The following is a 26,738-nucleotide window of genomic DNA, read 5'->3' as shown; positions in this document are numbered from 1 at the left end:
GCACTGGGAGTTAGCTTCCTCATTGTAAATGAAAGGTGGTCATGGGGACCTCAGAGTTGTTGTGAGGACTAAGTCACACACCAAACAGAAACTGTCTAGCATGGTAAATGGCTCCAATTGGCATTCGGTAAATACCTATTACAGAAAATTTTAAAAAAATTATCTTATCACTTTTTGTTCTATTAGATTTCTACTTTTTATCATTATTTGAACCAGAAAGACCATTTTAAATTTTCTTTAAACTTTTTTGAGGTTTGATATTTTATGCTAGTGAAAAGTTAGTAGGCATCCTATTAACAAAGAATATTTTTTTGTTTTCTTTTTTGGTAATTACCTAGATCTTTAAAAAAAATAACAAAACAAGACAAATCTCTCTTAACTTTGGGCTGGAAGTCAGGAGAGAGAGAGAGGGAAAAAAAGAGAGAGAGGAAGAAGGGCAGGTAGAGAGATTCCTTAGATTGCTGATGGAAACATCATCCACAAAACCCTTGATTTAGAGCCCATGATGAAGTCCTAGTATTAGGAAAGCCCATTTAAGGGATCCCGGCCAGTCCAGAGTTGCACTGTGAGTCTCCATGGTAGAGCATGCTCTCTGATCAACTGGACTTTGCTGCAGGATGGGAGTGGCTGAAAGCAGACTACTGTGAATAAACCAGGAGTGAGAACATTAAGATCAGACTTTATTGCACCCAGAAACAGACTGATAAAATGGCATTCTTCTCTATTGACATTCTATCCCATCTTCTTGTCTTTCCATTCAGGGCTGCTTACAGTTTGCTGGGGCTATTGGGCCAGGCATGGAGATTCTGCCCACTGGTCAAGAGACCTCACTCTCAGATGTTGGCTCTGTCCCTGCCTCCTGAGGTCGGCCCTCGTACACGCAGGACCTTAGTTGCTTCTGTAAGTATAGTAAAATACTGTTAACATTATGTTATCATTTAATAAGAAAAGAGTGAAGCCACCAGTTGACAAGATGAGACTTTTTTTCTGACATCATTGGTTCTTTATTGAAAAGTACAGATAATATTTGAAATGGAATAAAAATTTAGAGGCTCAAATGCATCCAATAACTTGAAGTAGCAGTGCCACATGCAGCCACCAGGGACTGTAGCTGTTTAAAGCCCTGTCCTGTTTCCCTAGGCAGAACACAGCAAGGATTATGAAATGCGTGCTTCCCTCACATTAGAAGCAATTAAAGACAATCATATTGTCCTTATTTTTTTGTAAAAATCAGCGCTCTTCAATACCGTAGCAAAAAGATGATTTGATGATAAAGGGTGGCTAGAGAGGCATTTCGTCATAAAATTTCTGAATAAATTTTGCATTACATCTTTGATATTCCCTTGTCAATTATAAAAAAAGATTTCCTTCTATGTCACTACTCCTGCTTTCTGTTATCATTAAACTCAGAGCTGCTGAAAACTAAGGATTGATCATTCTAGCCTCAGCAATAAATAGACAAACAGAAAACTCCTATTTCAAAGCCTTTTTGCAAAGAGTAGTTAATGAGTAAATAGAAATTGCTGACTTCTGAAAAACACTCTGTCTCAGAAAGAGAATTAGGAGAAGAGGTTTGTGAAGTGGGAGTAACTATTTGATATAACTAGCCCGTTTTGGAAACAGAAAGTCAATTAGTTTACTTCCCCCTGTCCTCCCTTTGGCCAGTCTGTCTTTCTTGTTGTCCCTCTTTGACCTCTGGTGGCTTTTATTATTATTTTTGCCCTATTAATAAGTTCAGCATTCAGTCTCTTGACTTTCCTTATTTTCACATGTGTTCAGAGACCAGATGCCACCGTTTATTCAGAATGGCAAGAATCTTTGTAATGAAAGTTGATGACATCCATTCTAAGGTGCATATTTGTTATTAGAAAAGCAAATTGCAGTAGGACAATTTTGTTTGTCCATTTTCTGTGCTAGTTAAGAAAACTCGTGAGGAAGATTCAGAAAGAATTTAGAATCCTGCACACAGTTTTGTCTTGTCCATAGAAATTGACGGTGTCCCCATTGGGAGCCTCACCATTTCTCTCTAGGCTGTTTTGAAGCTTCATGGTTTTTGGTGCATTATACCAGGGTATGTGGATAATGGTGAGAGGGGATGAGGAAGTATTAAAGAAACACTCATGGCTGCATACATTAATAAAGAGCATCAGAGAGATCAAAATCATGAAATTCTTTTGTTTCCACAGTTGGATTCATTCCATTAACTGGCTTCCACGGGCGTCCAGGACACTTGGGGGAAGTTGTTTCTGGGAAATCAGATATCAGGTTAAATGAAAGGCTATTTGGCTCTATCTGAATTTCAGGGATCCAAGAATCATCATTCTCTGTGGGAGTTGATGGTGTATTAGTCATGGTAGCTGAAATGAGATCTAAGTCCGCAAATTCAGGAAAGTCAACTGCTACACCTGACTGGGCTAGGGAGGGGAGGGATGTTGGCCCTTCTGTCTTCTCCTGTGTCTGTGCAGATATAGTACTATCTTCAGAAGAACTTGTTCTCCAATCATTGTGCTTTCCATTCTGTTTTCCTTTATTTTTATGTTTTTCATGGCCATGACCATGCTCATATTTATGTCTATGTGCTTGGCCATGTTCCCATTGATGTCCATGGGCAAGACCATGTCCCTTTTGGTGTCCATGGCCTTGGTCATGCTCATGTTTATGGCCATGGCCAAGGCCATGTTTTATTTGCTTTTCATGGCCCCAGCCATGATCACGAGTGGGTCCTTGTTCTTTTTCTGAATCCTGCTCTTCATCTTGTACAGGTGCCATGGAAGTGTGGGGTGGACTTACAGTTGTTCCTTCTTTTGTTTCCGCCATTTGTACTGATCGGAAAGGTGAAAAACCTGGAGGTCTTTTCATCAATGTGGTCTAAACAGGAAATATTAAGAAGAATGCATTACTGTGGAAACCACACTATCAATGAAGAAAGAAGGACTGAGATCTGACAATGCTATCTTGGTTTACAATGGAGCAAGTCTTTAGCCAGGTTTTAAATGCTATGTTAATATTGCAGAAGGATGAGAATGAATATCTTTTCCTCTTTTGATTGATTTTATAATTTGTAGGTATTTCTTAATAATACTCCTCTAAACTGGAGAGGTTTTTCTTCATCTGGAAAAATTGGGAGGTTGAACTACATAATACCATGGCACATTATTTATTAATTGACTAGAGGCCCGGTGTACAAAATTTGTGCACCGGGAGTGGGGGGAGTTCTTCAGCCCGACCTGCACCCTCTCCAATCTGGAAGCCCTTGGGGAATGTCCAAGTGCCAGTAGGGTCAGGCCTAAACTGGCAGTTGGACATCCCTCTAGCAATCTGGGACCTCTGGCTCCTAACCTCTCACCTGCCTGCCTGCCCTAACCACTCTGCCTACCTGCTTGATCTACCTAACTGCCCTCCTCTGCCAGCCTGATCCCCCTTAACTGCCCTCCCCTGCCTGTCTGATCCCCCTAACTGCCCTCCCCTGCTGGCCTGGTCACCCCAACTGCCCTCTCCTGCTGGCCTGGTCACCCCTATTAACTTTTTTTAAAAAATTTTCCCCTTCACACACAATTGTATTTGACTTTTTTATTGGCTTCTCCCTCTCACACAATTTTTCTCTTCCCTTTATGTAACACTTTTTCCTACTGACTCATCATTTATAAACTTTTCTTTCTTCCTTATTCCCTACTTCTGTTCCATCATCCTTCTTCATCCTCCTTGATGCATGGGGGTGTTTGTCTGACACATGCACCCGGGAGAAAAAGAGGACTCCAGCGCCGGGTGGGGTACGCAGCCTCACTTCCCCCTACCAGTGCCAGGTGCAGAGAAGTGAGGTGGCCCATGCGCCCCATTTCCTGAAGCATCTGAGACACTGCTCCAAAGGTTCCAAGCTACCTGAGGCTAAGTGGAGTGGGGTTTTTTGCTTCTATCCCACGTTCCGCCCAGATTTCGCTCAATGAGCGAGAAGCCATTACCCTGGAGCAGGCCACAGCTCAGCCCAGTGCCCTCTCCTGTTGTGGGGCAGAACCCCCAGATCGGGGCCCCGAGAGCACCAGACTGACCAATCCTCTCACCAACGGGGGCCTGCCACCCACTGAGGGGGGTGCAGGGGTGCAGGGGCAGGCGAGGCCCTGGTGAAGCCTCAGTTTTTCACACTTGCCTCTGGCTCCAAAACAAGGGGTCCCAACCTTCCCAGGGAGTCTGCGTCATGGCCGGGCAGAGAAAGTCCCACTGCTGCACGCACAGCCTCCTACTGGTCTGCCCATATGTAAATTGGTCATTACTGTCACACCGTTAGGACCAATTGCATATTACCTCTTGATTATATAGACTAGAGGCCTGGTGCACAAAATTTGTGCACGGGGGGGGGGGTGTCTCATCCCAGCCTGCACCCTCTCGAATCTGGGACCCCTCGGGGGATGTCCGACTGAAGGTTTAGGCCTGATCCCTGTGGGATGGGCCCAAAACTGGCAGTGGGACATCCCTCTCACAGTCTGGGACTGCTGGCTCCCAACCATTCACCTGCCTTCCTGCCTGATTGCCCCTAACCGCTCCTGCCTGCCAGTCTGATCACTGCCTAACCACTCTCCTGACAGCCTGATTGATGCCTAACTGCTCCCCTGCTGGCCTGATTGCCCCTACCTGCCCTCCCCTGCCAGCCTATTCACCCACAACTGCCCTCCCCTGCAGGCCTGATCCCCCCAACTGCCCTCCTCTGCTGAACTGGTCTCCCCTAACTGCCCTCCCCTGCAGGCTGGTTGCCCCCAACTACCTCCCCTGCTGACCTGATCACCCCCAACTGCCCACCCCTGAAGGCCTGGTCACCCCTAACTGCCCTTTCCTGTTGGCCTCATTGCCCACAACTGCCCTCCCCTGCTGGCCATCTTGTGGCAGTCATCTTGTGACCACATGGGGGCGGCAATCTTGTGTGAGGGTGTGATAATCAATTTGCATATTACCTCTTTATTATATAGGATTATTATATAGGATACTATTTCTATAAGTACAATTACAGTTTTTATAGCAAAAGACCCTAAATGGCTTTATTGACTGAATATATATGCAGCATATGTCCACAATTACTTTGTTGGGCTGAAAAACATTAGGACATGTTCACAAGCTTGAAATTCAGCCTTTGTGCAATGTCTGTGTTAGACTACATATATGCGTATACAGGGCAAAAATCTAAATCAGAAACAAAAAAGACAAGAGGCAACTCTCATTGAAGATGTGGATGATTTCTACCTGCATTTCACTACTGGTGAGAACAGTATGCTGGAGGCAGTGTTCAGTGGTGCAAAGAGCATGGTCTTTGGAGTCAAATAAGCCAGAACCTAGTTGTTAGCATCATGTGAATTCGGTTGACTCTGATTTGACCTACACTTGCATCCATGCACCACTAGCTTCACTTTTCTCATCTCTAAATTAGGAATAACAGCACCTCCTCATGAAGTTGTCAAGAGGAAAATATGTGTGATGTCCTCAGTATAGTGGCTGGGACAGAGGAAGCACTTGATCATGTAATTATCCACTCCAGGATCTCAGCATCTTTATAATTTTTAGTGTCACATCCTTGACAATGGGAAAAGTCTTACTTACCTCCCAAGGTTTTCTTAAGAATTGGAAAAGATGATACAAACTAATGCTTCTCACACTTGAATGTGGGTATGAAACCCTGGGGACCATGTTAAACTGCACATTTGGATTCAGTCGATGTGGAGTGGGGTCAGAGATCTGCATTTCTCCCAAGTCCCTTGGATGGAGGCAGATGCCAGTGAAGCATCTCAAGCACAGCTTAAATCTGCAGAGCTGGTATTGGCTCTGCCCAGCAGGGGCTGCCCTTCTTTAAGAGAGAGCCTCCTGAGGGCTAGGACACTGACATTGGGTGAGAAGTGATTAAGGGTACTGGGTGTTGTTTTCCTTTCAAGTCATAAAAAAAGAGAGTTCAGTACAGAAATGTGAGAGTTCTCTCCATTCTAAAAAGATAGTCCCCCAATTCATTTAAATAGTGGTTCATTTTCAACCCCCAAATAGGACTTTGCAGAATGAGCAAAATTTACACTAGATGACAAATTAGAATCATACCTTTCCTTGTGGTTGACATTTGACAGTAGGGTAAATTCTATTCTCCCAAGGTACCACAATTACATCAGCAGTGCATTTTAGAATTTCCTATCCGTGAAAAAAAAAAGCCAAAAGAGAGAACAGTGTTATTCATGAAATACTTAGACAAGTATAAACTATCAAATAGATTTCCAGGGAATAAGCAGAGAGTTGCATGACTACTCACTCCAAGTTTATTGATCTCGCAACTTTCGGTCAACTCTTTATTACTTTCCTTGGAACATGTGGTTTCCCTGGCCGTGAACTCAATAAAATATTTTGTTCCAGCCACCACCTGGAAAATTAATTAGCCCAAAGTAGAACCTTAATTAATATTATATAATAAATTATATGTTTTTACCTTAAGGCATCTTAGGAGAGAATATTAAAATTTTAATTATACACTGATCAAATGATAAGTATACAAATAAAAGTACAAATGTTTAACAGCTAAATTTTTGTACACATGTGTAAAATATTTAGCTGTTTGTTGGTCTTCTTTCCTTTTCTATAAAAGGAAACAAGGCTACAATTTTTTATTTTTATACTTTTCTGAGTTTTCTTATTCAACAACATTCAAGCACTCAAGTTGTAATAGAAACTAAGAAGAGTAGGGAGAAAAACTTAAACATTTTCTTTAAGTATGCCTTATTGTCCTGCCAAGTCTTGAATCAGAGAAATACCGAGTTAGTGTCACTACAGAAATTATGGGTTAAATTCTGTGATTTGGAAAATTCTTTGGATTTTTCAGTTTGCCTCTCTTAATTGTTTTACATTAAGAAATCATTTTAATCTCTATCAATAGTTTTTTTAAAGTGGATTTTTTTTTAGAGGAAGAGGAAGGAAGAGGGAGAGAGAGAAACATCGATCAGCTGCCTCCTTTATGCCCCTTACTTGGGATCAAGCCTGTGCATGTGCCCTTACTGGGAATTGAATCCACAAACTTTTGGTGCTCAAGACGATGTTCAACCAACTGAGCCACACTGGCCAGTACTGTAGCAACATTTTTATTCTTTATACAATGCTGTGTCCACAATGAATATTTTGTGGCCCAATTTATTTATTTATTTATATAAAAGAGGCACAATTTATTTATTTAAGAATTAAACTCATGCTTTTTAAAAATCCACTGACTTCAATAAAATTGAACATATAGCTTTTTAAAATTCATTTTAAAAATGCCATATCTTACATCTAAAACTTTAAAAATATACTTGGTAAAAATGACTTTAAATTGTATGTTAAAAAGTTAGTTTTTATGGCCCAATTTCTAGTCCAAGTTATTCAGTACTTAATTCTAGGATCTAAATGTGTGTGTGTGTGTGTGTGTGTGTGTGTGTGTGTGTGTGTCTGTGTGTGTCTGTGTGTGTGTGTGTGTGTGTGTGTGTGTGTAAAAGAATACATGAATATATCAATTGACCGGGAGAGATGACTATTATTTTTAAAAATAAAGTCACAGCCCTGGTCGGTGTGGCTCAGTCCATTGAATGTCACCCCATGCACCAAAAGGTCCTGTTTGATTCTCTGTCAGGGCACATGCCTGAATTGTGGCTTTAATTCCCAAGTGGAGGGCGGGAGGGGGTCAGGAGGGGTGTAGGGGGGGTAGGGGGAGGGTATGCACGAGACAAAGGATTGATGATTCTCTCTCCTTCTCCCTTCTTCTCTCTCTAAAATCAATAAAAGCGTATTAAGAAATAAAATAAATGAAGTCACAGGGTGATAGTATAATCTCATTTGAAAAAGCAAACCACAACAGTCTTCCCTAGCTCTGTGTTTTTTAAAAGCATGGAAAACGTGTGGCAGGAGGAAGAGAGCAGGAGAACAGTCATAGGAAGAACTAAGCCCCACTTCTACTTTTCCTGGCATTGTTCTGCTTGGTAAACATGGTTAAATTTTTAAGAAAAAATTGGTACTTAACTTTTAAGACTCCAGGTATAGGTGTAAATGGGGAGGAAGGTTCTAAAAGGGTTTTAGGGTCTATATTTTTGGTGATCATAGTTTTCTTGCTCATTTCAGAATATATCTTAATCTAATTTTCTGTAACAATAATGTTAATTAAAGTAATGTTGCCTAAGAAACTTGACAATATGTGACACAAACCACAACTGATAGCTCTACTCTATTCAGGGTCAAGCAGAAGGAATTAAATAGATGTAAATCTTCCATTTGAGGGCCTCAAGATGGCATCTATATTGCCATTATTATCAGGTGTCATTCTAATCAAAAGTCTTCCCTGCTCAAACCCATCCTGCTCAACCTTTGTTTTTAATGTGGAGATAACCATATAGCAAAATAAATTCCAAATGTATTAACAATTTAAATTAATAAAATAAACTCAGAAGATATAAATATGTATCCATCAGGTCTCAGGACAAAGAAGGCCTTTCTTAAGTGAAAAGCAGAGGAAGAATATCTAAATGGAGAAAAAATGTCTAAATTTGTTCAGACAGAAAGGACAACTGATTCTCAAAAATCACAGCAAGCAAAGTAAAAAAAATAAAAGCTGGGGAAAATATGGTATAAGATTAATATTCTTATGCATGTAAAGCCCAACATGAAAAAATGAACAAAAGACATGAACAAGTATTTCAGAAAAGAAGTTAAAATGGTCATTAAGCCAGAAACAAATGACTATCTTCACTAATAACCAAAGATTAAAAAAAAAAAAAAACAACCAACAACACAACAGCACTTTTAATCTTCCATATGTTGGCAAAGATTAAAAAAACAACAGTGGTGATAGCTGGTATTGGCCACGTGTGGGAAGCATGCAGCCTCAGTCACTGTTGGTAGGACTAGAACTCAAAGCAAGATGATCAAGGTCCTATAGCCAGGTGGTATGAATGTAAATTGGCATAATTGCAAATGGTTTGGCAATTGGCATCAGAAGTCTTAGACATATACATACACCTTGACATTTCTAGTACTTTGTTAAAGGAAAAATTCTTGAATGTGCACACACAGATCCTTGAAGTATATTCATCTGAGCAAAGACAGGGAGGAAAATGGACAACAGTGGGGACAGCGGCGGCAGAGGCAGGGCAAAAGAAACGGCCTATGACAGAAATCACATCATTCACATGTGCAAACAGAGAATTTAAGAAATATTTGGCATCTGAAACCAGCCTGAAATGGACATACATCCAAATAGGACTAAATATGCAAAGCCAAGGCAAGACCTAATTTGTAAAATAAATCTTTGGCAAAAATTGGTATTTGGCAAAATCATCAAATGGTAAATGGATTTCCAGTAACTCGGCTGCTTCCAGCAGGGCCTCCTTGAATAACTATGTAAGAACAGCCAAATTGTTCTCTTTAAATGTAAAAGCCAGTAAAGATTCATCTTTTGTAAGTAAGTCTGAGATTCTCACCATATTTCAAATTGACTTGGCAAGTGAAGGAATGTCAGTTCCCTTCAATTAACAGCATTACCTATTGTTCCCCTGGCATCCTTGGCATAAACAAATACACACAATGCTAGGATGTTGATTCGTTAATTTACAGAGAACTGCAAGTACTCTGAAGACTAGCTAGTCATGTATAAAATGAGTGGTTCTCTCCTGACAGCAAACCACTGATATTCTTGATGCAGGCGTAGAAGGTATTTCTGCATCAAGAATAAGGGAGTTTCACAAGAAAGCAGAAATATGAAGTGAGAAGAAAAGCTGACAAACACAAGAATAGCATTGGGGGATGTGGGTGGGTAAGGGAACAACCAAAGGACTTATATGCAAGCCTATAAGCATAACCCATGGTCACAGACACTAGCGGGGTGAGGGCATATGCTGGGGGGTGGGAATAGCCAGGGAGATGTTAATGGGGGGGGGAAGGGGACATATGTAATACTTTTAAAATTAAATAAATTTCTAAAAAAAGGGATATATGCACCCCTATGTTCATAGCAACACAATTTATAAAAACTAAGATTTAAAAACAGCCTAAGTGCCCATGAGCAGATGAGTGGATTAAAAATGTGGTATATCTATGCAATGGAATACTACGCTGCTGTACAAAAGAAGGAACTCTTACCATTTGCAACAGCATGGATGAACCTAGAGAACATTATGCTAAGCAAAATAAGCCAGTCGAAGAAATATAAAGATCACAAGATCTCACTCATTTGTGGAATATAAGGAACAACATAAACTGATGAGCAAAAATAGATCCAGGGACATAGAAGAATTGAACAGACTGTCCGACCTCAAAGGGAAGGCAGGGCACTGGAGGGTTAGAGATTAATCAAAGGACCTGTATGTTTGCATATAAGCATAACCAATGGACACAAACAGTAGGGGGGGGGGGGGTTGAGGGCATGTTCTGGGGGTTAGAATGGCCAGGGAGAGGGTAATGAGGGGGAAATGGAGACATATGAAATACTTTAAATCATAAAAATTTTAAATTAAAAAAAAAAGAATAGCATGGATTGGTGTGCCATGTAAGTACACCACTAACATGGGTCATGTGTGCATGAAATGGGGAAGAAAGGTTGTGGTGTCAGGGCCAGAAAAAAGTGCCTGAGTAGGAGAGAGAGCAGTGTCAGTTTTGACTTATTTTAATACCATTTGGTTAGGTTTCCCTTGCCGTAGTGAAACTAATATAGGAAATTAGAAGATGAAAATAAACAGCCCATTGTGTCATCACCTAAAGCCACCACTGTGAATAGTTGCAGGTATTTGTTTCCTTTCAATATTGTTTTCTGTACTTTTTTATAACACACCTGACAACAGAATGTGTAGTCAATTTTATGGCCTCTTTTCCCCACTGCATATTTTAACACAAGGCATTTCCCACATCAAGAACTTCTCATAAAGATGCTTTGAAATTGCTCCTTGATACTCTATTTTAAGGATATGCCAGACATTATTTGATCATTTCTATATTGTTGATTGTTGACAATTTACCATGTTTTCTTTTATAGTTAAATCTGCAATGAGTGTCATTGTCTATAAAGACTCTATTTTAAATTTCTAGAAATTCAATTAATGAGCCAAAAGTATGAATTGTTATAAGTGAAGTTCTCCCCACCCCCTATCAGATTATGTTGTTTTGCTGAAACAGTTTGGTTCTATTTTGATTACTTTTGTTGATTCTATTTTGTTTACACTTAGGGAGGCCAGTTTTGAGGTTTATAATAGGAATCTGCCCATGAATAGATTACTCATATGCTGTTAAGAGTTGGAAGAAATTTGGGCTCCTCTCACCCAGCCACTCATTTTATAGATGGGGCCACAAAGACTGAGTGAGTCTGAATGACAGCCCGGGGTTAACCAGGACATGAGGGCTGGGGCTCTGGTAGAATTGGGTCTCCTGACAACCAGACCAGGATGCTCCTTATCTATTGACAGGTCATGGAAGGAAAGATGAAGCCCTCTAGGGTACATTTGTGGGCCGGAAGGACACCTAGGCAGGGGGGAAGTGACATGGAGGTGAGAGTGTGAAGAGAGTTTGGGTGATGATAGGCTGACATGTGCCTGATCCCAAGACACTAAGTGATGCTACAACAAGAAACGACTCTAGAAAGGCAGAGAATAAGAGTAACTTTTCCTTGCCCTACATTTTATTAATTATATAATGGTTGCTAGAATTTATATAACACTTTAAAGTTCGAGAAGATAATGTATTGACATATATTATATCTCTTTTTGTGTTCCATTTATTTATGCATTCACTGGGTGCTTCTTGTATGTGCCCTGACAGGGGATCGAACCTGCAACCTTGGCATATCAGGACAATGCTCTAACCAACTGAGCTACCCGGCCAAGGCTTTACATATATTATCTTATTTGAGTCTCACTCCAGTCCTTTACAGACAGAAAATGTTATGTTCTACATCACTTGTCCAAGATCACATAGCAAGCATGTCGTGAGGTTGAGACTTGACATTCAATTCCTTTACCAGGTATACTATTTCCCAGCCCAAGATCAGTGGCAATATTGGTAAGCAGTTTGCACATAGATTGTAATATCACTATTTTTGTAGCTTAATTTACAGACCTGTGATGTTGCTCTGTGCACAATGTCAACCTTGAAAAAGAAAGTTGCATTATTCTCTGCATTAAGCTTTGTAATGGAATGAGTCAGAGCCTCTTTCAGCCTTGGGCTGTCAACAGGTATCTCTTTGGGGCAGCCAACGCAAAGTCTGGTAGGTGGTAATACAAAATCCTCCCCTGAAAGAAGAATCAAGTTTTAAGTCAGTGTGTACTCTGAAGGAGCAGTCTAGCCTAGTACCTCTCCTGCACATTGTCCAGCACTCATTTATAGAGGGCCATGTGCAGCCTAAAGGCCAGTAGTGAGTGGGTAGAAGTTGTCTGTATGACCTTCACCTTACTGCCTGTCCTCTTTTCCTCTCCTCAGAGTCAAGAGTATTTAGTGAAACCTTCCATCAGGAAGTGTTAGTTAGTACACCTTCAATAACAATGCGCTACACTGTTCCTAAGTTTTTGCATTTTTGAAAGAAAGTGTAAAAAAGCAACGCTTAATTTAAAGCAATGATTTTCTAGTGGGAAAATTTTGAGTCCTCTGATTCTGGTGAGCAGGAAGCTTCAATGATGCTTCTCACTGTGTAATGTATGCAAATATCTTCCAAGTATGAGAAAAGCCAACTCTTGGTATAAAAAACACTGGCTTGACCATAAACTTGTACTATCTCACTTTCCCCCATTATAACATGCAGGAGAAAAAAGTATTTAATTGAAAGGATTTTATTCTGAGTGATTAAATAGGAGATACAGCTTCCCCAATTTGTAACACCTGATGTAGTGACATCTGATTCACAAGAAAGACCAGCTGACATTGCATCTGGAGATCAGCTTTGCAAAAAGAACATAAATATTTCCTTCTGTCACCATATTCCCTCTGGCCACTGGCAGAGCAGTCCCAACTGCATCAGCTACAGCTCAGCTGTGCAGAAATCGGGTACAGCTGTAAGGGTTGTTGATTATATCATGGGACCTAAAGCACAATTCCTATAAAAAGACCTCACCAGTTGTCTGGGATCAACATGTACTACTAGAGCACAAACATGTATTATTGCATACCTGGTAAAATCTCACACTTCTGTGAGAAGGAAGCAATTCTTAGCTGAGGATCCATGTATGCAAGATCTGTACATTCACCGGTATCCTAGTTTTTCAAAAGTAAATAAGTTAAAAATGTTTTTAAGAACTTTTAAAGTAAACAACTGGTAACATTAAATATAGGATGTTTAACTTTACATAGAAAACAAAACAAAACAAAACCTAATCACATTGCAAAAGAGAATAAGAAACACTTAGGTATTAGCATCAACAATGATAAATGTATTTTCAAAAACACATGAAATAAGATGACAGGAATACTTGGTATAGAAATAATAATCATAAAGCCCAGCCAGCATGTCTCCGTGGTTGAGCGTCAACCTATGAACCAGGAGGTCATGGCTCGATTCCTGGTCAGGGCATATGCCCAGGTTGCAGGCTTGATCCCTAGTGTGAGGTTTGCAGAAGGCAGCTGATCAATGGTTCTCTCACTCATTGATGTTTCTATCTCTCTCGCCCTTTCCTTTCCTCTCTGAAATCAATAAAAATATATGAAAAAATAATATATTTAAATTGGTAATTTTTTCTTTTAGAAAGATAAAGAATTCCAGACCAGCCCGTGTGGTTCAGTGGTTGGGTGTCAACCCAGGAATCAAGAGATCACGTTTAGATTCCTGGTCAGGGCACATGCTCAGGTTGTAGGCTGGATCCCCAGATTGGGGTGTGCAGGAGGCAGGTGATTGATGGTGTTCCTCTCTCATTGATATTTCTATCTCTCTATCACTCTCCCATCCTCTCTTTCTAAAAATCAATAAAAACATTTTTAAAAAGAGAAAGGCACAGACTTCCATATTAAGTTAAAAACAAAAATAATGCATTACATTTTCAAGAATAATATCTTATAATATAAAGGTAAAGGTAGATTAAACATAATGGATGATCAAAACTATATGAAGCAAATATAAACAGAAAAAGGATCTAGAGTATTATTAATACTGGACAAAGTAAAATTCAAGGTAACAAAAAAACTCATGATGGTAATAAAGAAGATAATTTTATTTTTATAAAGATATAGTCTAGAAGTTAAAATACATAAAGCAGAAATTAGATATATATGTGGAGAAATAGATTAAAATAATGGTCATGGAGAAATTTTATATACAACTATAAATTTAACCTTTTGCACTAAGATGTCGAGATTAAAATTACTCTTTGAATGTATCAATAACTTGAAATATAAAAAAATACAAATAAATAAGTTTGTATGAAAAGAAACTCCAGTTTTTTATTCTACTGCTGCGCTTTGTAAAATCTGGGGAATTTAAAAAATTAAATCCCGAGTAGAATAAAGGAATCGAGAAAAAAGCAAGTGAGTGCAAAGGGTTAAGATAGACCGAATGGATAAAAAAATAAATAAAATCATAAAAAATGAATAAAATAATAAAATCGTATTTAGGTGATATTTTTATATGATCTGTATGACTTAAATAAGATGTTTATAAGTATTATACATACATTTTTAATTGCTTTTATATTAGATTACAAAAAAGGCTCAATAAATTTTTAAATCAAAATAATAAAGGTCATGTTCTTTGATCTCTGCACCAAAAGAAAATAATTTTAAAAATACATTTAAATTAATAAACAAAAAACTAACCACTTGGAAATCTAAACACATTTGCCTAAATAGTCAGGGTCTTCTTTTGATAAGGAAAAATATAAAACAAAGTAAGAAAACTGAGAATTTTACATAATGTTGACAGAGCAGCATTTAGAATTAAACTCATGGCTTTATATGCTTTCATAATTTAAAAAGAGAGACGCAAGAAACAAACAAAACAACCTCATACTGAAGTGTGTTTACATCAGGAAGTTAAAAAAAGGAAAAGAATAATTAATAGCCTTAAGCAAAAAAAAAAAAAAAAAAAGGAAACAATAAAGCAAAAGTGATGAACTAGAAAACAGAAAGCACCATCAATAGGAAATAAATCCAAATGGTCATTCTTGGGATAAGAAAAAAATCAAATGCAGAAAATAAAGTCCTCATAGAAAAGGTACAAAGAAGCTAAAAATAGGAGAAACCAAGATGGTGGCCTAAGTAAACACCTAAACTGCTGCCTTGCACAACAATTTCAAAACTACAACTAAAAGACAAAATGTCTATCACCCAGAACCATGGGAAAGCTGGCTGAGTGGAAGTTCTACAACTAGAAGGAAAGTGAAAAGAGCATTGAGACATGCACAAGCACTGAAAAGCTGAGGTACAGAGGCACATGAATCAGGCTGGCGGCGGGTGTCTGGGTGTGCTGCTTTCTTGAACCCGAAGGGAGACAAGCTCCCAATTACTCTGAACTCCAGTTTCTGGGGAAACGCTGGGGACCCAAACTCCTATGGGGAGAAGCTGGACTGTCTGCAATCGGGACAGAAAGTGAGGGTGACTTTCTTGCAGAGGTGCTCCCAGCGATCATTGTTTACTGGGCTGGGGCACAGGATGCGGGGACTTGGAAACACGGAGACACAGAGATGGCTGACTGGCAGCCATCGCTGTTAGCCACGCCCTAGCCTAGTGACTCCCTGAGACCCAACACTGCACAATCTACAAACCCACCCAAGCTCCACACAGAGGCTTTTGCATATAAATGGTCTGCCCTATCGCAGCTTAACTTAACAAACTGCAGCTCTGGTCAGACAGCTCCAAAACCTCCAAACCCCAAGCAAAGAGGAGAAAACTGTAGTTCTTGCTCTAGCTCTTGCTGGGTAGCCTCAGACAGTAGCTGACCTGCACCCCATTGGAGATCCAGAAACTAGTGTATCTAATGGTCAGTGTAAGATGACACCAGATTTCAACTCCTCACATCCATAAGTGACATATTCAAGAGGCAGACTCAGTGAGCACCAAAGCCCCACTGAAACAAGACCTGCCCAATAAGCGGGTCTCCAGCACAGCAGTTTTTCCATTAGAGACACAGCGGGTCCTCACAGCCAATTGGCCTGAAGGTCAATTCCTCCCAGTGACACCAACAACAATCAAGAATTAACTACAAACAAGGCTGTACACACTGTACACAAAGGGGTGCACCAAGCGTGTCCACCTCAGATAACTGGGAGGCCGACCCACTGGGCCATATAAGGAAACCTAGCACACAAAGCCACCCTGCCAACTCAGGGAAGCAGTGAAAATGCAGAGACAAAGAAACAGATCACAAACGAAAGAAATGGAGGAAAACAAACGACTGGATATAGAGTTCAAAACCACGGTTATAAGGTTATTCAAGAATTTCCTAGAAAAGGCTGATAAATTTAACGAGACCCTCAAGGATAAGAAAAAGGACCAACTAGAAATTAAACATACACTGACTGAAATAAAAAATATTATAGAGAGACCCAACTGCAGACTAGAGGAATGCAAGAATCAAGTTAAAGATTTGAAATACAAAGAAGCAAAAACACTCAACTGGGAAAGCAAAAAGAAAAAATAATCCCAAAATTTGAAGATAGTATAAGAAGCCTCTGGGACAACTTCAAGCATACCAACATCAGAATTATAGGGGTGCCAGAAGAAGAGAGTGAGCAAGATACTGAAAACCTACTTGAAGAAATAATGACTGAAAACTTCCCCCACCTAGTGAAAGAAATAGACTTACAAGTCCAGGAAGCACAGAGAACCCCAAACAAAAGGAATCCAAATCCAAAGAGGACCACACCAAGACACACCATAATTAAAATGCCAAGGGCAAAAGGCAAAGACAGAATATTAAAAGCAGCAAGAGAAAAACATTGAATTACCTACAAGGGAGCACCCATATGATTGTCAGCTGATTTCTCAACAGAAATCAGCTGACAATCATATGGGTGGCCAGACGGGAGTGGCAAGAAATATTCAAAGTGATGAATAGCAAGAACCTACAACCAAGATTACTCTACCCAGCAAAGTTATCATTCAGAATTGAAGGATGGATAAAGAGCTTCACAGATAAGAAAAAGCTAAAGGAGTTCATCACCACCAAACCAGTATTATATGAAATGCTGAAAGGTATTCTTTAAGAAAAGGAAGAAGAAGAAAAAGGTAAAGATAAAAATTATGAACAACAAATACATATCTATCAACAAGTGAATATAAAAATCAAGTGAATTAAAAACTGAGTAACAAAATAAACTGGTGAATATAATAGAATCAGGGGCATAGAGTGGGAGTGGATTGATAATTCTCAGGGGGAAAGGGGTGTTGGGGGTATGGGAAGAGACTGGACAAAAATTGTACACCTATGGATGAGGACAGTGCGGGGGAGGGTGGGGTGGGAACTGGGTGGAGGGGAGCTATGGGGGGAAAAAGGAGAAACAATTGTAATAATCTGAACAATAAAGATTTATTAAATTTTAAAAAGAAGCTAAAAATATAAGAGAATAATTATGAAGAAGTGTATGCTACTTTAAATCCCAATGAAATGGATTCTTTTCTGGAAAACTATAAATAACCAACGCTGACTTAAACACAAGAACAAATTTGAATGGACCAGTAACTGAAGAACAGAGAAGGCTATCATTACTCTCAACTTCCATTCCATTTCTCACCTCCAAACAACATAGATGTTTTATAGATGAATAATTTTTAAAATTAAAGAAACATTTAGTGCCTTGCTATGTAAACTGTTTCTGAATATAGAATATAGTGGCACACTACCCAAGTCAAAAAAATAGTGGCTACCACCTAAATGAAAAATAGAAGGCAGCAGGAAAAGAGGAAGACCAAATATGACATGGACTGACTCCATAAAGGAAGCCAGAGAAAGGAGTCTATAGGTGCTCAACAGAGCTGTTGAGGTCAAGACAGTGTGGCCATCACTCATCATAGGGTCACCAGGAGTCAGAGCTGACTCAACTGCATGTAACACATACCCAATTCATTCTATAAAACTACCAGAGGCCCAGTACACAAATTCATGCACAGGTGGGGTCCAGGATGGATTGGGATTGGGCCTGTTGGGAGGAGGAGATGGTGAGAGGTTGGCCGGCTCACCCGCCCTGATCGGGGCCTGATCAGGGCTGGACCAACTGGGGAAAGGGGCAGCCGGTGATTTGCCAGTGGGCCCCACACATGAATGGGGTGGGGGTGATAATTGGAGGCTAGGGGCCTTGGGGAGGGGCCATGTGTGGTTGGTGGGCTGGTCCTGCCTCTGATGGGGATGGGTTTGCCGATCTGGGGTGGGGCCAGGAGGGGCAGGGATGCAGGAGATTGGCTGGCGGTCCCTGCCCTTTATTGGAGTTGGAGAGCCATCAGGCACAGGGCTGGCCATGGGGAGGGGCTGAATGCTGATCAGGGGGCGTGGAAGCCCATCAGGGGTGTAGCCAGCTGGGGCGAGGGGCTGCAAGAAGTTGGTCGGCCAGCCCTGCCCCCTATTAGGGTGAGGGGGTAAGATCAGGGGTGGGCCAGACAGGGGGAGGATCTGTAGGTCTATCATGTTGGGGTGGGCTGATTGGGGTGGGGCTGGCTGGAGGGAAGAAAGGGGGCATTTGGTCAGCCAACCCCAGTCTTGATCACTGTGTGAGAGTCAGATCAGGGGCAGGCCGGCAGGGGGGAGGGGCCGCAAGGTTGGCCAGCTGGCCCCACCCCCTGATCAAGCTGGTTTGCTGGCCACAGTGGGCATCATAGTGATGGCTCCTTTTGATCGTTACAGTCGTTATGGCCATTGTGGTCACTGGCTGTTTATATATATATAGATAATCTGGATATCAAAACCTGAAAAAATAGAATGCACACAGAACCACACCCAGAAAACTGTCAAACCACTTTCACTTATAAAAAAAAGATGTAAAGTTCTTAAACTATAAATAAAATCCAAAGGCATATTTAAAGAATAATTAATACTAAGCAAATAGAGTTTATGAATCTACATTTAGGAAAGTTACAATTAGGAAAGTTGTCAAAACAACGTAACAGATTAAATTAGAAATATATAACATGACATTTCAATACATATTTAAAGCATTTGCTAAATTCTAACACAAATTTTTTTTGTCTTAAATTTAAAAAATTTATTGGGGTGACATTGGTTAATTAAATAAGTTTCAAGTGTACAATTCTATAAAATATCATCTGTATATTGCATTGTGTGTTTACCTCCCAAAGTCAAGTCTCATTATATCATCACTTATCCCCCCTTTATCTTCTTCTACTTTCCCCCACCCCCTTTCTCTCTGGTAATCTGTGTCTGCGAGTTTCTGGGGTTTTGTTTTTTTGTTTAATTCTTTCAACTTTCTCACCTAACCCCACAACTTGTCTCCCCTCTGACACCTGTCAGTGTGTTCTCTGTATCTATGAGTCTGTTAACACCTATTTCTTATTTAAAAACAAAACAAACTTCTTTAAAAGCAGGAATGTAAGGATGCTTCTTTCATATGGCAAGAATGCCTACCTGGAACCCATAGCAAATATTATAAACTAGAGGCCCGGTAAACAAAATTCTTGCATGGAGGGGCAGGGGTGTCCCTCAGCCCAGCCTGCATCCTCTCCAATCTGGGACCCCTTGAGGGGTGTCCAACTGCCCATTTAGGCCCGGTGGGATCAGGCCTAAATGGGCAGTCAGACATCCCTCTCACAATCCAGGACTGCTGGCTCCCAATTGCTTGCCTGCCTGCCTTCCTGATTGCCCCTAAACACTTCTGCCTACCAGCCTGATCACCCCCTAACCACTCCCCTGCCAGCCTGATTGATGCCTAACTGCTCCCTGCCAGCCTGATTGCCCCTAACTGCCCTCCCCTGCAGGCCTGGTCCTCCCCAACTACTCTCCCCTGCAGGCCTGGGTTCCCCCCAACTGCCCTTCCCAGCATGCCACATCGCCCCCAACTTCCCTCCCCTGCAGGCCTGGTCCCCTCCCAACTGCTCTCCCCTGCAGGTCTGGGTCCCACCCAAACACCCTTCCCTGCAGGCCTGGTCACCCCTAACTGCCCTCCCCTGCGGGCTTGATTTCCCCCAACTGCCATCCCTTGCAGGCCTGGTCCCTTCCAACTGCCCTCCCCTGCTGGCCATCTTGTGCTGGCCATCTTGTGTCCACATGGGGGCAGCCATCTTGTGTGTTGGAGTGATGGTCAATCTGCATATTACTCTTTTATTAGATAGGATAGAGGCCTGGTGCATGGGTGGGGGCCAGCTGGTTTGCCCTGAAGTGTGTCTAGGATCAGGGTGGGGGTTCCCTTAGGTCATGGGGCAGCTTGGGCGAGGGTCCAATGGTGGTTTGCAGGCCGGCCACTCCCCCTAGCGACCCAAGCAGAGGCCCTGGTATCTGGGGTTTATTTATCTTCTACAATTGAAACTTTGTAGCCTTAAGTGGAGGCCTGGGCTGGCCAGGGTGTGCAGAAAGCTTGGCTTCCTCCATCGCTGGGGAAACCCAAGCCTCCCTTCTGCTCTCCGTGGCCTCAGCCATCTTGGTTGGGTTTATTTGCATATTCGCTCCTAATTGGCTGGTGGGCATGGCTGGTGGGCGTGGTTTTGTGGGTGTAGCAGAGTGATGGTTAATTTGCATATTACTCTTTTATTAGATAGGATAACAAAATTGTAGAGGCTTTCCCAATAAAATCAGGAGTGAAGCACAAATATGTGTGCAATATCTCTGGAAGTTTGGTCAATTCATTGAGACACAGTACAGAACATAAGCATTGGAAAAGTAGAGATAAAATAATATCTTATTTTACACTTAGAATAATGAAAAGAAAGAATGCAAAGCTGTTAGAGTTACTCAGAGCTCACTTGCTGAATATAAGGTAAATATATCTAAATTGATACATTTATATAAAAATAATATTAAAAAGAATAAAATAAAATGAAAAACAAAATTTATTTCTTCAGAGCAATAACCAAAAATAAACAAATAAAAAAACACCACTACAAAACCTGGAAATAACTTCAGTGAGCAATGTTCTGGATATATAAATAAAATCACACAACTTTTAGAAGTTTAAAATAAAACTTGACTAAGTATAGATGTATGCCAAGTTCTTGACTGAAAAGACAAAATATAGTACATACATCAATTCTTCTTAAATTAATTTAAATACATTTTCATTGATTTCAGAAATTAATTTAAGGAGCACTGAGCCAAACTGGCCAGGGCTCCTTAAATTAATTTAGAAATGTAATGCAATTCCAATCTATATGACAATGTAAGTTTTTCTTACAAACTTATTCTAAGGTTAGTTTTGAAGTTATAAACACTAGAATAATAAATCACAAATTTAAACCTACTGATAAAACATGACATTACAAATATATTAGTAGAGAACAGCTTTTTCATAAGAAACTATTATAGAATTAATGTTGTCACAAATTTATGTATAAAAGAAGAATGTTGAGATATCTGGTTATCCTCTTGAAAAAAGCCTCAATTTAGAGACCTCAAAAGATACATTAAAATTATTTCAAGATAGGTTCAAAAGCTATATTTAAAAATACTGACTAGACAAACTAGGGGAAAAAAGATGACTACTGAGCAAATGGTGGAAGAATTCAAAAGGAACATGTTGGCAATCTTGAAGATGGCAGCTGGCAGGACGGAGGTGTGGGAGAGGAAGTGAGTGAGTGAGAGTATGAAAGGAGAGTGTGTTGATGTGTTTGGTGTATGTGTGAGTGAGTAAGGGACAGTTAAATCCCCGTAGGAGCAGCAAGGGCTGGCAGACCAGGCTTTCTTGGACAAGGAGAGACTACCACCACTGCAGGCACTCAACAGACTGTGGGACTCTGGCATGGACCCCAAGCTATCTTGAAGGAGAGAATGGCCTTTTTTTAGTAACTCATCATCACCGCCAACCAGATAGGCCTTGGAACTGCCCTGCCACCCAGCAGCCACTCTAGCCAAAATTCTTCTGCCCCACCCACAGACCCACGGACCGTGAGACCTCCACCTCCAAAGGTGCACCACTTGGCAGCAGTAAGTGCAACCTCCCCCTCCCCAGCGGACAACTCCAGACAACACTTTTGAGCATTTCCAGCCACACAGGCATCCACAGCACACCACTCCATAGACAGCGCCTGAGAGCCACTGAGAGCCCCCAGGGGTGTGATTTTGAACAGACAAAAGCTCATGGCCCTGCAGTAGATATTCTGAACTCCCTCTTCCTAAATAACTGCCCAAGGACACCCCAGCTGTGCAACTTCAGTGCCAGGGCCCCTCAGAGTGCGTCAGAGCTCTGTGCAGGCAAAGGCACCTCCACAGATGCGCATTACCAACAGGCAGGCCCCCTGAGCCCATCTAACCACAGCATGCTTGGGGGAGCAGCTATGAGACTCTGCTTTGTGTGATTCTGCACATACAAGGGTACGCTGCCCCGCAGTAGAAATTCTGAATTCCCTCTTCCTAAATAACTGCCCATGGACACCCCAGCTGTGCAACTTCAGTGCCAGGGCCCCTCAGAGTGCTTCAGAGCTCTGTGCAGGCAAAGGCACCTCCACACTCACACATTTCCAAGGAGCAGGACCCCTGAGCCCAGCTATCCACAGAGCGCTCGGGGGGGGGGCGGGATGGGGGGGGGAGCAGCTGTGAGACTCTGCTGGGTGTGATTCTACACAGACAAGGGCACGCTGTCCCACAGTAGAAATTCTGAATTCCCTCTTCCTGAATAACTGGCCACATTCACCCCAGCTGCTCAACCTCAGTGCCAGGACCCCTCAGAGTACCTCAGAGTACATCAGAGCTCTGCATGGGCAAAGGCACCTTCACAGATGCGAATTTCCAACAGGCAGGCACCCTGAACCCATCTACCCACAGGGCTCTTGTGGAAGCCACTGTGAGCTCTCCCAGGGGTGTGATCTTGGACAAACAGGGGTGCACTCCCCCCACCCCCGGCAGTAGAAATTCTGAATTTACTCATCCTGGATACCTGCCCACAGGTGCCTCAATTACACGGCTACACTGCCAGGGCCCTTCAGAGTGCTTCAGTGTGCCTCCTTGGCAAACTTGCCGTGGGTGTCCCTGTGAGCCACCACTGGGAGTGAGCACCTATCCACCACAGGTACAGCAACAAAAGCTGCCCAACCCACAACTACAGAATTCTGGACACCACAGTCACGCCTTTTCAGAGTGAAGGCCCCCTGAACCCCATCACCCCAACAGAAAGTCCCTGGGTGCCACTGTGAGTCCCCCACTGGGCATGCGTGATTTCAATTAAAGGTGCAAGACAGCAAAAATTGGGACACACCCCTCCATGGCTGCTGACTTCTAAACACTGCAGTTGTGCTTCTCAAGCTCACAGGTCTACATCAAGAGAACCCAAATAGCTCAAGTAGGGAGCTACACTAGCTACACCAGGAGACCTGAGATATGATTCCAGTAGCACCATCCCCAAAAGAACCTGGGTGGCAAAGCAATTGGATCTGCAATTAAAACATTACAGGAAAACATGGGAAGACAAAAAAGCAATCCCCGAAGGAAAGAAAAAGGGGAATCACCAGAAAGGGAGTTAAATGAAATCGAGGCTAGCAACATACCAGAGAAAGAATTCAGAGTAATGGTTATAAGGATGTTCAAATGGCTGAATGACAAATACACACAACTCAATGAGAATTATAAGGAGCTGAATGAGAATGTTGCCAACATGAAAAGGAATGCAGAGGAGATGAAGAACGACATACCTGAAATAAAGAACACAATGGAAGGCTTAAAAAGTAGATAAGAATAGGCTGAGGACCGCATCAACAAATTAGAAGTCAAGGTAGGAAAAAACACACAAACACAGCAGCAACTGGAAAGAAGACTTAAAACGCAAAAGGAAAGCCTAAGGGAGCTTTGGGACAACACAAAACATAACAATATTTGCATAATAAAGGTACCAGAAGGAGAGTAAGAGAAGCAAGAAATAGAACACCTGTTTGAAGAAATAATGACAGAAAACTTCCTGATATTGGCAAGAAAAAAATCATGCAAGTCCAAGAAGCACATAGAGTCCCAAACAAGATGAACGCTAAAAGACTAACACCAAGACACATCATAATTAAATTGGCAAACACCAACAACAAAGTAAGAATCTTAAAGGCTGTCAGAGAGAGACAGAAAGTTACCTACAATGGTTCTCCTATTAGAATATAATGGATTTCTCAACAGAAACACTCCAGGCCAGAAGGGAATAGAAGGAAATTTACAAAGTGATGCAAAGCAAGGGACTGAACTCAAGAATACTATACCCAGCAAGGCTATTATTCAAAATTGAAGGTGGAATCAGGAGCTTCACAGACAAAAAGGGCTAAGAGAGTTTATCACTACCAAGCCAGAAATGCAAAAAATGCTAAAGGGACTGCTGTAAAAAGAAGAAAGAAAGGCAAGAAGAAACACAAACATTAAAGGAAAATATGACAACAAACATGTACTTGTCAATAATAACATTAAACGTAAATGGATTAAATGCACCAATCAAAAGACAGGGTAGATAAATGGATAAGAAAACATGACCCATATATTTGCTGTCTACAAGAGACCCACCTCAGAACAAAGGATTCACACAGACTGAGAGTGAAAGGATAGAAAAACATTTTTCAGGCAACTGGAAATGAGAAAAAAGCTGGGGTTGCAATACTTATACCTGATAAAATAGACCTCAAAGTAAAGGCTATAACAAGAGATAACGAAGGCCACTACATAATACTAAAGGGAGCAATTCAACAAGAAGATATAACTCTGGTAAACATATATGCACCCAATACAGGAGCACCCAAATACATAAAACAACTTTTAGAAGATATCAAGGGAGAGATTGATAGCAATACAGTCATAGTAGGGGACTTGAATACCCCACTGACAAAACTGGATAAATCAACTTAACAAAAAATCAGCAAAGAAACAGCAATCCTAAATGACACACTAGATCAGAAAGACTTAATTGACATCTTTAGAACATTTCACCCCAAAGCTATAGAATATACATTCTTCTCCAGTGCACATGAAATATTTTCAAGGATAGACCACATATTAGGACACAGGCAAAGTATCTTCAAATTCAAGAAGATAGAAAAAATCAAGCATCCTCTCAGATCACAATGGGATAAAACTGGAAATCAACTACAATAAAAACAATCCAAAAAAATCTAACACCTGGAGACTAAATAGCATGCTATTAAACAATCACTGGGTTACAAGAGAGATCAAAGAAGAAATTTTTAAAAAATCATGGCAACAAATGACAACGAAAACACAACAATCCAAAATCTATGGGACACAGCGAGAGCAGTCTTGAGAAGGAAGTTCATAGCTCTACAAGCCTACTGCAAAACACAAGAAACAATGGTAATAAATAATCTAACCCTACAACTCAATGAGTTAGAATGAGAGCAACAAGAAAAGCCCAGTGTAAGCAGAAAGAAGGAAATAATAAAGATCAGAGCAGAGATAAACGACATAGAGACAAAAAAAAAAAAAAACATTACAAAAGATAACCAAAATGAAGAGCTGGTTCTTTGAAAGGATAAACAAGATTAATGAACCTCTAGCCAGGCTCAACAAGAAACAAAGAGAGTGGACCCAAATAAACAAAATCAGAAATGAAAGAGGTGAAATAACAACAGACCCCACAGAAATATAAAGGATTGTTAAAAAAATATTATGAACAACTCTACTCCAACAAACTGGACAACATGGAGGAAATGGACATATTCCTAGAAAAATACAACCTTCCAAAACTTATTCAGGAAGAATCTAAATATCTCAATAGGCCAATGACTATGGAATAAATTGAAGCAGTCATTAAAAAGCTTCCAGCAAACAAAAGCCTGGGGCCAGATGGCTTCACAGGGGAGTTTTACCAAACATTCAAGGAAGAACTAAAACCTATCCTCCTCAGACTATTTCAAAAAATTCAAGAGGAAGGAACACTTCCAAGCTCATTCTATGAAGCCAGCATCACCCAATACCAAAACCAGATAAAGACAACACAATGAAAGAGAATTACAGGCCAATATCCCTCATGAACATAGATGCCAAAATCCTCAACTAAATTCTAGCAAATTGGATCCAGCAGTACATCAGAAAGATCATACACCATGACCAAGAGGAATAATCCCAGGGATACAAGGATGGTACAATATCTGCAAATCAATAAACGTGATACATCACATAAACAAATTGAGAGATAAAAATCACATAGTCATATCAATTGATGCAGAAAAAGCATTTGACAAAATCCAACACCAATTTTTGATAAAAACTCTCAGCAAGGTGGGACTAGAAGGATTACACCTCAACATAATGAAAGCCATATATGACAAACCCACAGGCAACATCATACTCAATGGGCAAAAATTAAAACTATTTCTTCTAATAATAGGAATAAGACAGGGATGCCCTCTTTCACCACTCCTGTTCAACATAGTGCTGTAAGTACTAGCCATTGCAATTAGACAAGAAGAAGAAATAAAAGGCATCCAAATTGGAAAAGAAGAAGTAAAACTGTCCTTATTTGCAGATGACATGATACTGTACATAGAAAACCCTAAAGATTCCTTCAAAAAATTATTAGACTTAATAAATGAATTCTGCAATGTTGTAAGATACAAAATTAATGCCAAGAAATCTATGGCATGTTTATATACCAACAGTGAAGTTACAGAAAGAGAGACTAAGAAAACAATCCCATTTACCATTGCACCAAAAAAATTAA

The 26,738-nt window shown here is 40.8% G+C and overlaps 1 protein-coding gene across 2 annotated transcripts in view; it reads right to left on the bottom strand.

Moving 5' to 3' along the window:
• Nucleotides 1–817: 817 nt before the first annotated feature.
• Nucleotides 818–26,738, bottom strand: part of LOC307097376 (kininogen-1-like) — a gene marked incomplete at its 3' end in the record, with an annotated part of 45,007 nt that continues 19,086 nt past the window's right edge. Inside the window, exons 6-11 of one of the 2 annotated variants that reach the window (XM_079767401.1) lie at nt 13,125–13,209; nt 12,082–12,254; nt 6,275–6,382; nt 6,070–6,156; nt 2,791–2,868; nt 818–898 (exon numbers count right to left, since the gene is read on the bottom strand). In XM_079767401.1, the coding sequence (XP_079623527.1) occupies nt 818–898; nt 2,791–2,868; nt 6,070–6,156; nt 6,275–6,382; nt 12,082–12,254; nt 13,125–13,209 (612 nt within the window). Of the gene's footprint in view, nt 899–2,133; nt 2,869–6,069; nt 6,157–6,274; nt 6,383–12,081; nt 12,255–13,124; nt 13,210–26,738 lie in introns of those variants that run through there. The other variant, XM_079767400.1, reaches the window with a different exon arrangement.

Source organism: Cnephaeus nilssonii (assembly GCF_951640355.1).
Source record: "Cnephaeus nilssonii genome assembly, chromosome: 3".
NCBI classification, from domain to species: Eukaryota; Metazoa; Chordata; class Mammalia; order Chiroptera; family Vespertilionidae; genus Cnephaeus; species Cnephaeus nilssonii.
The sequence above is the reverse complement of the archived record's forward strand: the minus strand, read 5'-3'. Positions and strand labels throughout refer to the sequence as shown.